Raw genomic sequence first — 12,415 nt, forward strand, 5'->3', positions numbered from 1 at the left:
ATTTATTCAACATTCCGCCCATCATTTGTTTACGTATCTCTTTTCACCCTAAGGGGATAGCTATGCCCAGATGTGAGTCCCTTGCTCACTGTGCCACTGGATTCAAGCTAGTCTGGCTGATGAAGGGTAATACCCAGAAACCGGTCCCAGGATGCTTGTTTTCGGTCCAGGGAAGACCTGGCTTTGCAGTTTGATCTGGACTGTTCCCATGAGGCACAGGGTCAAGACTGATTTGCATATGGTGGGTCTAAATTGGGGTGGCATGGTGAGCAAAAGAACACTGGATTTAACCCAGATATCTTGACTGGGGTGAATGTATGATTTATTCAGCATTCCATCCATCATTTGTTTGTGTAGCACCTTTCACTCTAAGTGGGATGGGTATGCCCAGACGTGGGCCCCTTGCTCACTGTGCCACTGGATTCAAGCTAGCCTGGCTGATGAAGGCTAATACCCAGACACCGGTCCCAGGATGCTTGTTTTTGGTCCAGGGAGGACCTGGCTTGGCAGTTCGTTCTGGACTGTTCCCATGAGGCACAGGGTCAAGACTGATTTGCATATGGCTGGGTCTAAACTGGGGTGGCATGGTGAGCAAAAGAACAATGGATTTAACCCAGATCTCTTGACTGAGGGTGAATGTATGATTTATTCAGCATTTCGTCCATCATTTGTTTGCATAGCACTTTCACCCTAAGTGGGATGAGTATGCCCATACGTGGGTCCCTTGCTCACTGTGCCACTGGATTCAAGCCAGCCAGGCTGATGAAGGGTAATACCCAGAAACCAGTCCCAGGATATTTGTTTCCGGTCTTGGGAGGACCTGACTTGGCAGTACGGTCTGGACTGTTGCCATGAGGCACAGGCTCAAGGCCAATTTGCATATAGCTGGGTCTAAACTGAGGTTGCATGGTGAGCAAAAGAACAATGGATTTAACCCAGATCTCTTGACTGGGGTGAATGTATGATTTATTCAGCATTCCGTCCATCATTTGTTTGTGTAGCACTTTTCACCCTAAGTGGGATGGGTATGCCCAGACGTGGATCCCTTGTTCACTGTGCCACTGGATTCAAGCTAGCCTGGCTGATGAAGTGTAATACCCAGAAACCTGTCCCAGCATGCTTGTTTATGGTCCAGGAAGGACTGGAAACGTGGCCCTTCGGTCTGGACTGTTCCTATGAGGCACAGGGTCAAGACTGATTTGCATATGGCTGGGTCTAAACTGGGGTGGCATGGTTAGCAAAGGAACAATGGATGTAATCCAGATCTCTTGGCTGAGGGTGAATGTATGATTTATTCAGCATTCCGTCCATCATATGTTTGTGTAGCTCTTTAAACCCTAAGTGGGATGGGTATGCCCAGACGTGGGTCCCTTGCTCACTGTGCCACTGGATTCTAGCAAGCCTGGCTGATGAAGGGTAACACCCAGAAACTGGTCCCAGGATGCTTGTTTCTGGTCCAGGGAGGACCTGGCTTGGCAGTTCGGTCTGGACTGTTCCTGTGAGGCACAGGGTCAAGACCGATTTGCATATGGCTGGGTCGTCTAAACTGGAGTGGCATGGTGAGCAAAAGAACAATGTATTTAACCCAGATCTCTTGACTGAGGGGGAATGTATGATTTATTCACCATTCAGTCCATCATTTGTTTGCATAGTATTATGAATGCTACGTGATCCTGGACCCCTCAGCTATCCAGAAAGAAACAGTCTACACCCGCTTCCGAAAAACCATGAAGACCTGGTTGTTTAACCAACAATTCTCCCGAAGCTGCTAACATTCCAGCCAGTCCACTCCGGCGCCAGGAAACCCTTTTTGGGTAGATGTTGCGCCTTACAAATTCAACTAATCTATATATATATATATATATATATATATATAAAAACAAATGTATGTCTGTCTGTTTGTCCTTTATGCATTACTACACCATTCATCCGATCGCCATGAAACTTTGGGAAGTTGTTGAGTACACTCCCGCGAAGGTTGCTGGCATAATTTTTTTTTTTAAATGTCGGCCCCCCAGGGCCCTCATAATCTTTCGAATACTGATGTACGCACAAGACGGAAAAACAAAAAATCGTGTATCCACAAGCACTATAATAAATAAATAGAATTAAAACAGCATTCATCCGATCACCAGGAAACTTTGGGAAGTTGTTGAGTACACTCCCACGAAGGTTTCGGGCATAAAAATCTTTTACAAATCGGCCCCCCAGGGCCCTCATAATCTTTCAAATACTGATGTACGCACAAGACGGAAAAACAAAAAATCGTGTATCCACAAGCACTCGAATAAATAAATAGAATTAAAACAGCATTCATCCGATCACCAGGAAACTTTAGGAAGTTGTTGAGTACACTAACCGTGAATGTTTCTGGCATAAATTGTTTTTAAATATTGGCCCCCAGGGCCCTCATAATCTTTCGAATACTGATGTACGCACCAGACGGAAAAACAAAAAATCGTGTATCCACAGGCACTCGAATAAATAAATAGAATTAAAACAACACTTTGAAATGTTTTCCATATTAAAATGAAAAAGTTTCAATAAAAATGACACAATGTAAATTGAATGTTATCATAACGAGTTTCCTTGAATTTCCTTTCTTCGGAGATCGCAGCAACGCACGACGGGTAAGCTAGTAAATAAAAAAATAAATGTGCCTTCTAAATGTGCTCTGCTTCTAAAACCAAATATAACTTGTATTGCAGTATTATGAGCCCTTTGAAGTTTAATACATAGCTTCTTTGCAGACCACAGTACAGTGCACCACCACAATCTAACTGTGAGTTGACTGCAAAACCAGTCACAAGGGCCTGATATTCTGGTATTGAAAAGAGAAGAAAGATCAGGTTTAAATTGGTTAATGCTAAGAAAGCCTTTTTTTTGTGAAAGCATCAATTTGGGCTTTTAGCGTGAATTCCTTTTGCATTTTGATACACTAACTATAAATTTGAAACTGGTGCTTCACATTTGAAACTTGTTAAACATGCAAATACATGTTTAAAATGCATAGCAAGGAGTGAAGAACTATTGGATAGTATGTAACATATTTAATTTGCAGGAACATGTTTTTTGAATACGTGAATATGTACTTGTTGGGAAATTGGAGAATAGAGATATCAAACTAATATGGAAATTGAACTTATCAACAGCTGTTAAAATAACTTTTGAAAATGGCTAAACTCTAAATTGCCATTTGTAATGGACTTAATTTGTACTCTAGATTAATAATGTGCTGGTGATGAAACACTGCCTGTGCTAAAATGTGACTGTCCGTTTTCTTTCAGAACCAACAGGCTAAAATAGCCCAACTCTACTTGCCCTTACTCGGATTGTTGCTAGAAAATGTGTCGCGGTTAGCTGGGAAGGACGTTTTGTATCATAGCTCAGCCATGTCCCCATCTGTGAGTAGCACATACAAGTATATATGTCTGTGTCTGTGCAATTGTCAATTGCTCTAGCTTTGAATGGATATTTTTGTTAGTGTTTACTCTCAAGAGGTCTTATTTATAAAAAATAAAGAATAAAAAAGCTTGAAATCTGCACCTGGAAGTTTCCGTGCCCCTGGTATCCGTGCACATTTCCGACTTCCCAGGCATATTCCTACAATTTGTTTTCCTCTTCTCATATGAGCACTCACAAATATTTTTACATTGTAAAAGGCATCCAAGTACTCAATTAGCTATAGGAGTCTAGAGAGTCCTGTGTTAGAGGAGCTCTGTAAAAAGTTTAACAAGGATTCTTAAAAGATTCGATAATCACTGAAATGCAGCAGTTCTATGAGCTAAATAGGAAGGTCCTTGTAGAGTCCCATCACTGGGTGAGCACACTAAGTGGGATGTCCTAGGGATGGGGATTTCAGGGTGTTCCCCTGTGGGCGTAGTGCCACATAGTTTGTCCTGATGGCTAGCGTCAGGAAACTAATAAATGCAACCCATACGGCGGGAGGGGTTTAGTTTGGTGCCACGACTTTAATAGTAAACATGTCTCTGTGTCAGCCGTGGCACGTGCAGGTAAGAGCGATGGGGGGAATTTTGACTGACGACGATGAGGTAAAATCAATTACTTATTTAATTTTCCCTCATGGTCATAAAATCCCCCCCAACCCGGCCCCAGAGCAGCACCGCTCTTACCTGCATGGCGGTACAAAAGGGGGTGGTGATGGACGGAGCATCTGAACCAATCAATCACTCACACCCAGTCAACAGATCTGGGTTTAATCCATCACCGTTCTTTAGCCCACTCTGCCACCCCAGTTCAAACATGGCCATATGCAAATCAGTCTGACCCTGTGCCTCCTGGGAACAGTCCAGCCCGAACTGCCAAGCCATGCCTTCCCTGGACCGGAAACAAGCTTCCTAGGACCGGTTTCTGGCATTTCAGCTGTCTTCAGCCAGGCTTGCTTGAATCCAGTGGCAAAGTGAGCAAGGGACTCATCTCTGAGTATGCCCTGCCAACTTATGGCAAACAAAGCGGTACAAAAGGGGGTGGTGATGGACGGAGCATCTGAACCAATCAAACACTCACACCCAGTCAACAGATCTGGGTTTAATCCATCACCGTTCTTTAGCCCACTCTACCACACCAGTTCAGACATGGCCATATGCAAATCAGTCTGACCCTGTGCCTCCTGGGAACAGTCCAGCCCTAACTGCCAAGCCATGCCTTCCCTGGACCGGAAACAAGCTTCCTAGGACCGGTTTCTGGCATTTCAGCTGTCTTCAGCCAGGCTTGCTTGAATCCAGTGGCAAAGTGAGCAAGGGACTCACGTCTGAGCATACCTGCATGGATCACAGCTGGTCTGTGTCTTTTTGTAAAGGCTATGCCAGCGGCACTCTACAGTCCTCAGCATCTGGCATCCAGCTTGCATCATATATATGTTGCTATTCTTGATGATGGCCTTTAAATGATATAGGGTCAAAACAACATGACGACCATGGCATACCTGCCAACTTGAAGAACAATCTCACAGTATGAAGAGGTGACGGGCCGTGAAGGGGCCTGGGCCTCGTGCCGAGAAGTACCTAGGATGCAGTCTTGAACCCCACCCGCCCCAAACCCCTCCCTCCAAATTAAAGCTTGCTGAGGCTAGTGCTGATGTCCTTAGGTGTTTTCACCACCCTTAATTGATGTTGGCATTTCAAAGCCTCTTGAAAACGTGCTGCAAAACCACTATTTACAGTGGTTTTCAGCTGGTTTTCCCTGCCACAGTGTGATATCGGCTCCTCACCAGAAGACCGTGTAATGGGAGCTGATATCTTGTGTCACACTGTGGCACTGTATGAGTTAGCAGGTATGCCATGGCAATGTGACTATTGCATTAATGGCTTGTTTGAGCCCTGGACCTAAGAATTACTCACAGTATTGTTCTATTGCCCTCTGTATTTTACACGCATTCTCCCACTATTTTGGTATTATTTACTTTGTGATCACCTGAGTACAGAGCATTTGTTGTGAAACATACTGTCAGTATACACAATATCTAATACTGAATGAATGGGTCCAGCCTTTTCTTTTTCTTTTCATGAATGCATTTGAATTATTACAGTGCTGAGTTACTCTGTAATATGTGATTGTTGTTTATTCTTTCACTCAGAGCCTCTGTTTTCAATGTGATCGTTACCATACGCTGTTCTCAAAGATTCAGGATGTAAATATGTCAGGAATTGTAACTAAAACACAACACATGCGATTCAAGCAACAGAGATGGAATCCTCATTGGGCTTCCAAAAGGGCTCAAAAGGAAAAAAAATACAGCTAGGCAAAATCTACTTCACTTGGTTTTACTCATATATCTTTCCCTGTTTTCGGCATTTTACCTGCTCTTCATAGGGTGGCAGACAACATGACAGAGAAAAAGACAGGAGAGGACAGTTTTATAAATTGTGAAATGACTTATTGGCCAGTGTAGGCACACAGAAAATTTAGAGCCATGAACCATAAATAATGTTATGGTTTCCAAAAAGCATTTATTATAGACATGTTTTTGAAGTCGTCAGTTGTCAGCTTCGGACGACACCTGGTGGCCCCTGCTCTTGGAAATCCACCTCCATGACTTTTTTTTAATGTATTTATTTATGTCATTTCTAAAGCACGCTGCAACCCTACGGGCATCCTGGCGCTGCACGGACCATGCATGCAACCTACGTATCAAATTGAATTCATCACTCACTATAAACCATCAGATCAACACCAACTCCTCTGCCTGCTTCAACACCCTCTGAATCCAGAAAAATTGGTCACACACACCCTCATTGCCAGCAGACTGGACCACGGCAATGCCCTCTATGCCGGATTCAACAAAAAAATCCTCTGCAAGCTTCAGATCGTCTAAAACGCTGCAGCCAGCCTATTACTTGACAGCCCCTGGCACAACCACTTCACCCAACACCTCTGCAATCTCCACTGGCTCCCTGTCGAAAGAAGAATAACATTCAAGCTACTCAAGCACAGATACAAGCCCTACACAACATGGACCTCAATACCTCAACAACCACCTCTCCTTCCACGCCCCCAAGAGAAACTTCAGATCAGCTGACCACTCCCAGGCCATCGTCCTGCGCTTCTAAAGGAAAAGTCCTTCTCCTACCACACAGCAAAGACTTAGAAAGGTATCCCCCTATATCTCCGGCAAAGCCCTACACTGCTCCAGTTCAGGAAAGACCTCAAACCTGGCTCCTCAGTTGACCACAATGTAGCCTCACAACCCCCTCCCCCAGCACCTTGATACCCGAACGGGTGAGTAGTGCACTTTATAAACCCCTGGTTGATTGATTGGTCTGGGCTTTTCCTTCATGCTGAGCCTGCAGTGTTTAAAACTAAGGGCCTGATTTTGATCCTGGTCAGAAAGCCTCCGACCGCTGCTCGGAGGCTTTCCGACCGACATCATAGGTTACAATGACGGCCGTTGCAGTCCATACCAGCTGGGGAATACGATTCGGGCAGGCTCAAGGAGCCCGGTGGCCAGTCAAAAGGGCCTCATAATCCCTAATGTACGACATTTCCGCTGTTGGGATTATGATGCACGTTCAGAGCATCAGTTCAATGTTGGCCTTTCCGATATGGAACTGCTGTCAGAAAGTATCTTTGGGGGCCCTAGAAGGGCCCCCACCCCTCCTCAGCCTCTGGTTGTGGCCCTGGGGGGGCACCTAAGACAGGCACCATGAGAAATGGGAGTTTGGGAGAATGTGCAGTCGCATTGTAATAAGGTGTGTGGAGCTGCCGACCTATGGTCGGTCGGTTCTCAAACAGAAACTGTGTTGGTCGAGGCAACTTAGACTGTCATTAAAATCAGCCCCTAAGTGCTGGATTATCTTCATAGACATGTGACATATATCTAACATGAGAATGCCAGCAGTGTTCCAAATGTAACATCTGAGGAAACACCAATGCCAGTGGACATGGTGGAAGGACATCATGTCCTTTGGGTACATCCTGAAACTGGTTTCACTGTAAGCTCTGTGTAAACTTTCCTTACATTTTGTAACTAGAACGAAAAAAATTGGGGTTCCCTGCGCCTGTAACCAGAAACCTCATACTTATTTATAGATTGGCAGCTATCAAAAATGGGGTTAGTTCCTAGTAATGGTTCCATGCGACAGACTGTTAGAGCAAAGATTGAGTAACGTAAACCAACATGTGTATTTGTAAAGTGCACGTTCAACCGTGGGCATCTTGCCACTGAATAACAGATATTTATAGTGGTCTATGATATCACTTTCAAACCTGAGAAACTACATAGATCAGCTGTGCAGAGAAGAGGGAGCAGAGATAGGGGTCTCTCCTTAAAAAAAAATGCTTTCGTCCCTCCATTTCCTTTAGACTACATCCCCTAATCACATATTAAAAAAGGTCAATATAACTGTAGTGAGTGGATTTTACATAGGTTGTAGATTTCCCTCTGGTGTGTGCATTCTTTCAAATATTGAAAATAAATGATATGGCCTTTTGCTACATTCCCTTGTTACTATAGAACAGCAATTGGTATGCTGTTACCCTTAATACTAAACACTGGACCTTACCTCCATTTCTGCTCTAAGGACTGTGACCTGTGTATTCAGTGAGGGAGCAAAAAGTAAGCAGAGAGCTGGCAGTGGATTGGTTGGACCCATGATGATCACAGAAAGAAATCCCCTGGACACTACAGGTTTGTACACACCTAAAGATGGCAGGAGAGTAGATGGTTGGCAGTTCCAGAGTGTCACAGACATTTATAAATGCTTTTTCCTTACATCTGTGTAGAAATAAGGAGGCCAACTAATGATGAGGGCGTCGGCAGTCCATGATAAGCCATTCCTCATGTAATAAACTCTTTATCCCACTGACTCGCAGGCTTTCCATTTTACATTGTAGGTTTCACTTCTGATCGCCACCTTACAATGCAGGTGGTCGAAAGTGAAACTGGCCGGTCATTTCGGCTGGATTCCGATGTGCTCAAGGAGTCCGTCGGCCAGTTGGAGGCCTCACCATAATCCCCAAGGACTGCATTTCTGCCGTCGGCATTATGATGTTGGTTTCCGACAGGCTTTCCACCGTCGGTCTTTCTGACATGGAAAGCCTGTTGGAAAGCGACTTTGGGATCCCCTAGCAGGACCCCCTTGCCCCATCGGCCTCCAGTTGGGGGCTGAGGGGGTACCTATGGTGCCCTCCTGTTAATCCCTGCACTGGGGACAAGCACTGTGTGTTGCTTGCCATATGGTGCAGGGATTAACAGAAACACCCATTTCTCTGTGGGAACTTGGGCTATGGCCAATTCCCGAGACCACAACTGTGTCCGACATCGCAATTAGGCCCGTAATGTCACCATTGCAGAAAATATTCAGTCGGTTTCATTCCAGCAGCCATTAGTTCTTGACACTCCCAATCCACTTGAAAGAAGTTAGCCACTTAAATCAAACATCACGAGCAATTAGGAGACTGCATGTTCCACATTCGCACAGTCATTATGGTGTAACATGTATTTTATGCAGGTATGCTAGAGGAATCACGTGAAATCACGTGAAGCGAAGCTTAAATGGCAGTCTCTTTTGGAAAGATCTTTGCTTTCTGCCATTCATCGTATTTGAGGATCTACACATACATCCCCAATTTCTTCCTTATAGTTACAAAAAGGCAAGCCACATTAACAGTCAGCATTTTAATCAGTTGAGATACCCTACTCACCTTTAATCTTTCAGTGGTAAGCTTTGCTTCAAATTCGCTAAGGGACCCCATGGTCAGAAGGGACATCCTATCACATAGTAGAGTTGCAAGTACTTACAGATTTGTGACTTGTGAAGGTCATGTACTACTGACAATTTTAGGAATGATTTATTAAAGTCACCTTCCCAGATGTCGCCCAACTTAGGTATACCAATTAGGTACCAAGGGAGGAAATTCAGCAAATCAGGTGGAGCTACTTCCCAATCCATAATGGAGTCGCTGCAGTCATATTACCTTCCCAACCAAATCCCTCTATGGGCATTGCACAAGCATGTACCCACTACTTCGCTGGACGAAGGACACACCAGTGGTATTTATTGACCATGTAATATAGCCAGTAGGTAAAAATAACAGCCAATAAGTAAGCCACATTTCATTATAAAGGACGTGATTATGCCTACATCCAAGAGCCGGTCATTTATTGTTACAAGATAATCGGGCAAATAATTAGACCTATTACCAGCACTTTTTCAGTGCCACTCTTCAGGTCTTTTACGCCCAGGACCTGCTACTCTTCCAAAGAACTGATACAGCACTTTACATGGATAATTTTGTAGCACGTAAAGTATCCTGGGCAATGCCATTCTCTCAAAGAGGGTGCCCGAACGATAATCAAGATCAGCAGCTCATTCTAACCCTTAAACTTCCTTCAAAGGAATCTAGGTGACAGGATAGCATCTATAGTATATTCCCAGCCTACTGCCAGAGCTTGAAAATGTCTCTCTTAATACGGAAGAGAGCACATATTTTTAACAATTCACCTTTAGGCTGAAGAATCCCCAAAAGACTTCAAACAGTTCCATCAGATGCTGACCTGAACATCTTGACTAGCAAACAAACATCAGCATAACATCTGCATATAAATATATCCTATCATCACAGTGAACTTCCATTTGCAACTTTGCAACAGATCATTTAGAATACATTCCCCCAAAGACTATCGCCAAAGTAACTATATAATTGAGGGGAGGATCATTGATAGGTCTCTATCCCATTTGGAAAGGAGTCTGAAAAGGGTGTCTTATGAGACTACATTCACTCGTACTTTTACTTTAGGGTTGGCATACAGAACTAACACTACACAGAGGTATCGGGTTCCCACATTCATTTTTGGAAGAAACAAAATGAAATTGTTTCAGCTCATTGTCCCAAAAGACATCTCAAAATCAATTGCAAATGTAAAAGGAAAAGTTTAATATTTTCCATTACTATCACCAACAGGCATAAAATACTGAAATAGTGTAGCTAACAAACTGCGTAACTATTTATTAAATTACCAAAACTGTGTTTTAATAGTCCTGTTGGACACTGCCTGGCTGGTATTCTGAATCAAATATTGTACAAAACATAATGGGGACGATTACGATGCGGCCCGTAAAGGCTCTGATCTCGGGTCAGAGCCTTCATGGCTACATCGTAATAAGCTGCGTGGTTTACTCTCCAACCACCTCATTATGATGGAGGCAGCCGGACAGTTAACCGGCTGGTCATTCTGGCTGGCTTCTGATGGGCTCGGAGAGCCTGTCGGCAAGTCAGAATCCGACCAGTAATCTCAAGGGTAGGCCCTTCGGCCTTTGAGATTGCGATGCACAGTTTCAGACATGGTTTCCATGTCGGAAAGCGTGTTTGGGGGTAGCAGGCCCCCTTAGATGCACGGCCTCCGGTTGGAGGTCAGGGGCATGTATTACGGCCGGTTTACGGCAACACGAGCTCCCATTGAGGAAATGACAGAATTGGCGCTGGGTCCCCAGTATTGAGAGAACAGTCAAATACCTGCTTTCAGGAACAATGTTTTGACAAAAGAAACCATTTAATATATCTAATGTGGTTTAGTATTTTTTACGCACTATTTTATTAATTAATGCTGTACTGTGTGCATTTTGCTCTGCAAATGTTTTACAACAAGAGTTTAGATGTCTGTAATCCAAATCTAAACAATATGTATTGTCTGGTTTGGAAACTGGAAACAAAGGATTGTTCATAGGTGAGGTGCATGTTTCAATCACCCCTTGGTATTCAATTTGATCTAAGATCTCCCTGACTTGTTTTTGAGCTTCTTGCTTAACTGGATACTGACTTGTGCAGTTGGTTGATTTTGTGGTGAGGTGAATTCTATTACAGGACCGGAGGCTTCAGATTATGCTTCTCAATCTTTACTGCATAAAACACAGCAGCCAATGAAAATGTATATTTTCAGTAAACATTAACAACAAAACTTCATTACCCATGAACACCCATGAGTATAGGCACGCCCCCACAGTCCATAAGAACCCCTTGCGTGCTCCCATCATCCTCTTTCTTTGCTGCTCACAAGCCAGAGTTAAGTGCACCTTCCCTGTCCCCTCACTCTGCTTGTCGGTTTGGGGGTGCTTTGGGAGATTATTGCGTTTAATGGTGTTTCTACTGTTTATTTGAGTGCTGCGGCTCAGTCCGCTCCCTGATTGAGGACATTGGTGTGCATTTCTGGTTTCTGTGTCATTTATGTGTTCTTTCTGGTAATCGTGTGCTGCTCGCGAGGGGTGCTCTCACCTCGCTGCGCACTCATTGTTGGGCCGTCTTGACGCTGGGACAGCTTCCGCTGGGGAGCGCGCGCAGTTCAGCGCGATCACAACGGTCTTTGACCGGCGAGGGGCCGCCGCGTCTTCCAGATGGGCCCGTTACCGGCAGCCTGAGGGCGTGCAGAGGCTCCCTGATACGCCCTGCGTAGAGGCCGGGTGGCTCACGGCCGACGCGCGCGCCCAAAAACGCTGTCCATTTGGGCTGGTTTTCAGTAGATTTTGGTAGCGTTTTGGGCGGCGCGCCTCGGCACGTTACCAAGGCTGACAGGAACGCGCGTTTTGCGCGTTTTCACACACCGGCTTGCCTCTCGTGTCACCGCCAGTTCTGGTTGTAAAAATACGAGGTCCTGAGTGAGCACACGCTCTGTGTATTGTGTGGACCTGGGTCTCTGGCCCTGTGAATACAGCTTTGCTGAGGGGGTTTGGGTATCGTTTTCAGTTTTGTTGATTGCTTGTGTGCAGTGGGCTGACCCCCCCCACCACCCCCATTTCTGCCAGGGTTTAATCCCTTGTGTGTTTGACTGGATAGCACCATGGAAAATTGGGCTAAGTACCCTGAAGAGGAACAGGCAGAAGGGGAGGAAACATCAGAAGGACAGCAGGACGCTGTCCTAGAAGATAATATTGTGGAAGCATTGGATGCCTCGGTCCAAGCT

The 12,415-nt window shown here is 44.8% G+C and overlaps 1 protein-coding gene across 2 annotated transcripts in view; it reads left to right on the forward strand.

The window, feature by feature from the left end:
• DOCK11 (dedicator of cytokinesis 11) overlaps positions 1 to 12,415 on the forward strand; it is a 1,219,508-nt gene that overhangs the window by 775,818 nt on the left and 431,275 nt on the right. For both annotated transcript variants that reach the window (XM_078688544.1, XM_078688546.1), the window contains one exon: positions 3,288 to 3,404. In XM_078688544.1, the coding sequence (XP_078544670.1) occupies positions 3,288 to 3,404 (117 nt within the window). The remainder of the gene's footprint in view (positions 1 to 3,287; positions 3,405 to 12,415) is intronic.

This window comes from Lissotriton helveticus, chromosome 4_1 (assembly GCF_964261635.1).
Source record: "Lissotriton helveticus chromosome 4_1, aLisHel1.1, whole genome shotgun sequence".
Lineage (NCBI taxonomy): Eukaryota > Metazoa > Chordata > Amphibia > Caudata > Salamandridae > Lissotriton > Lissotriton helveticus.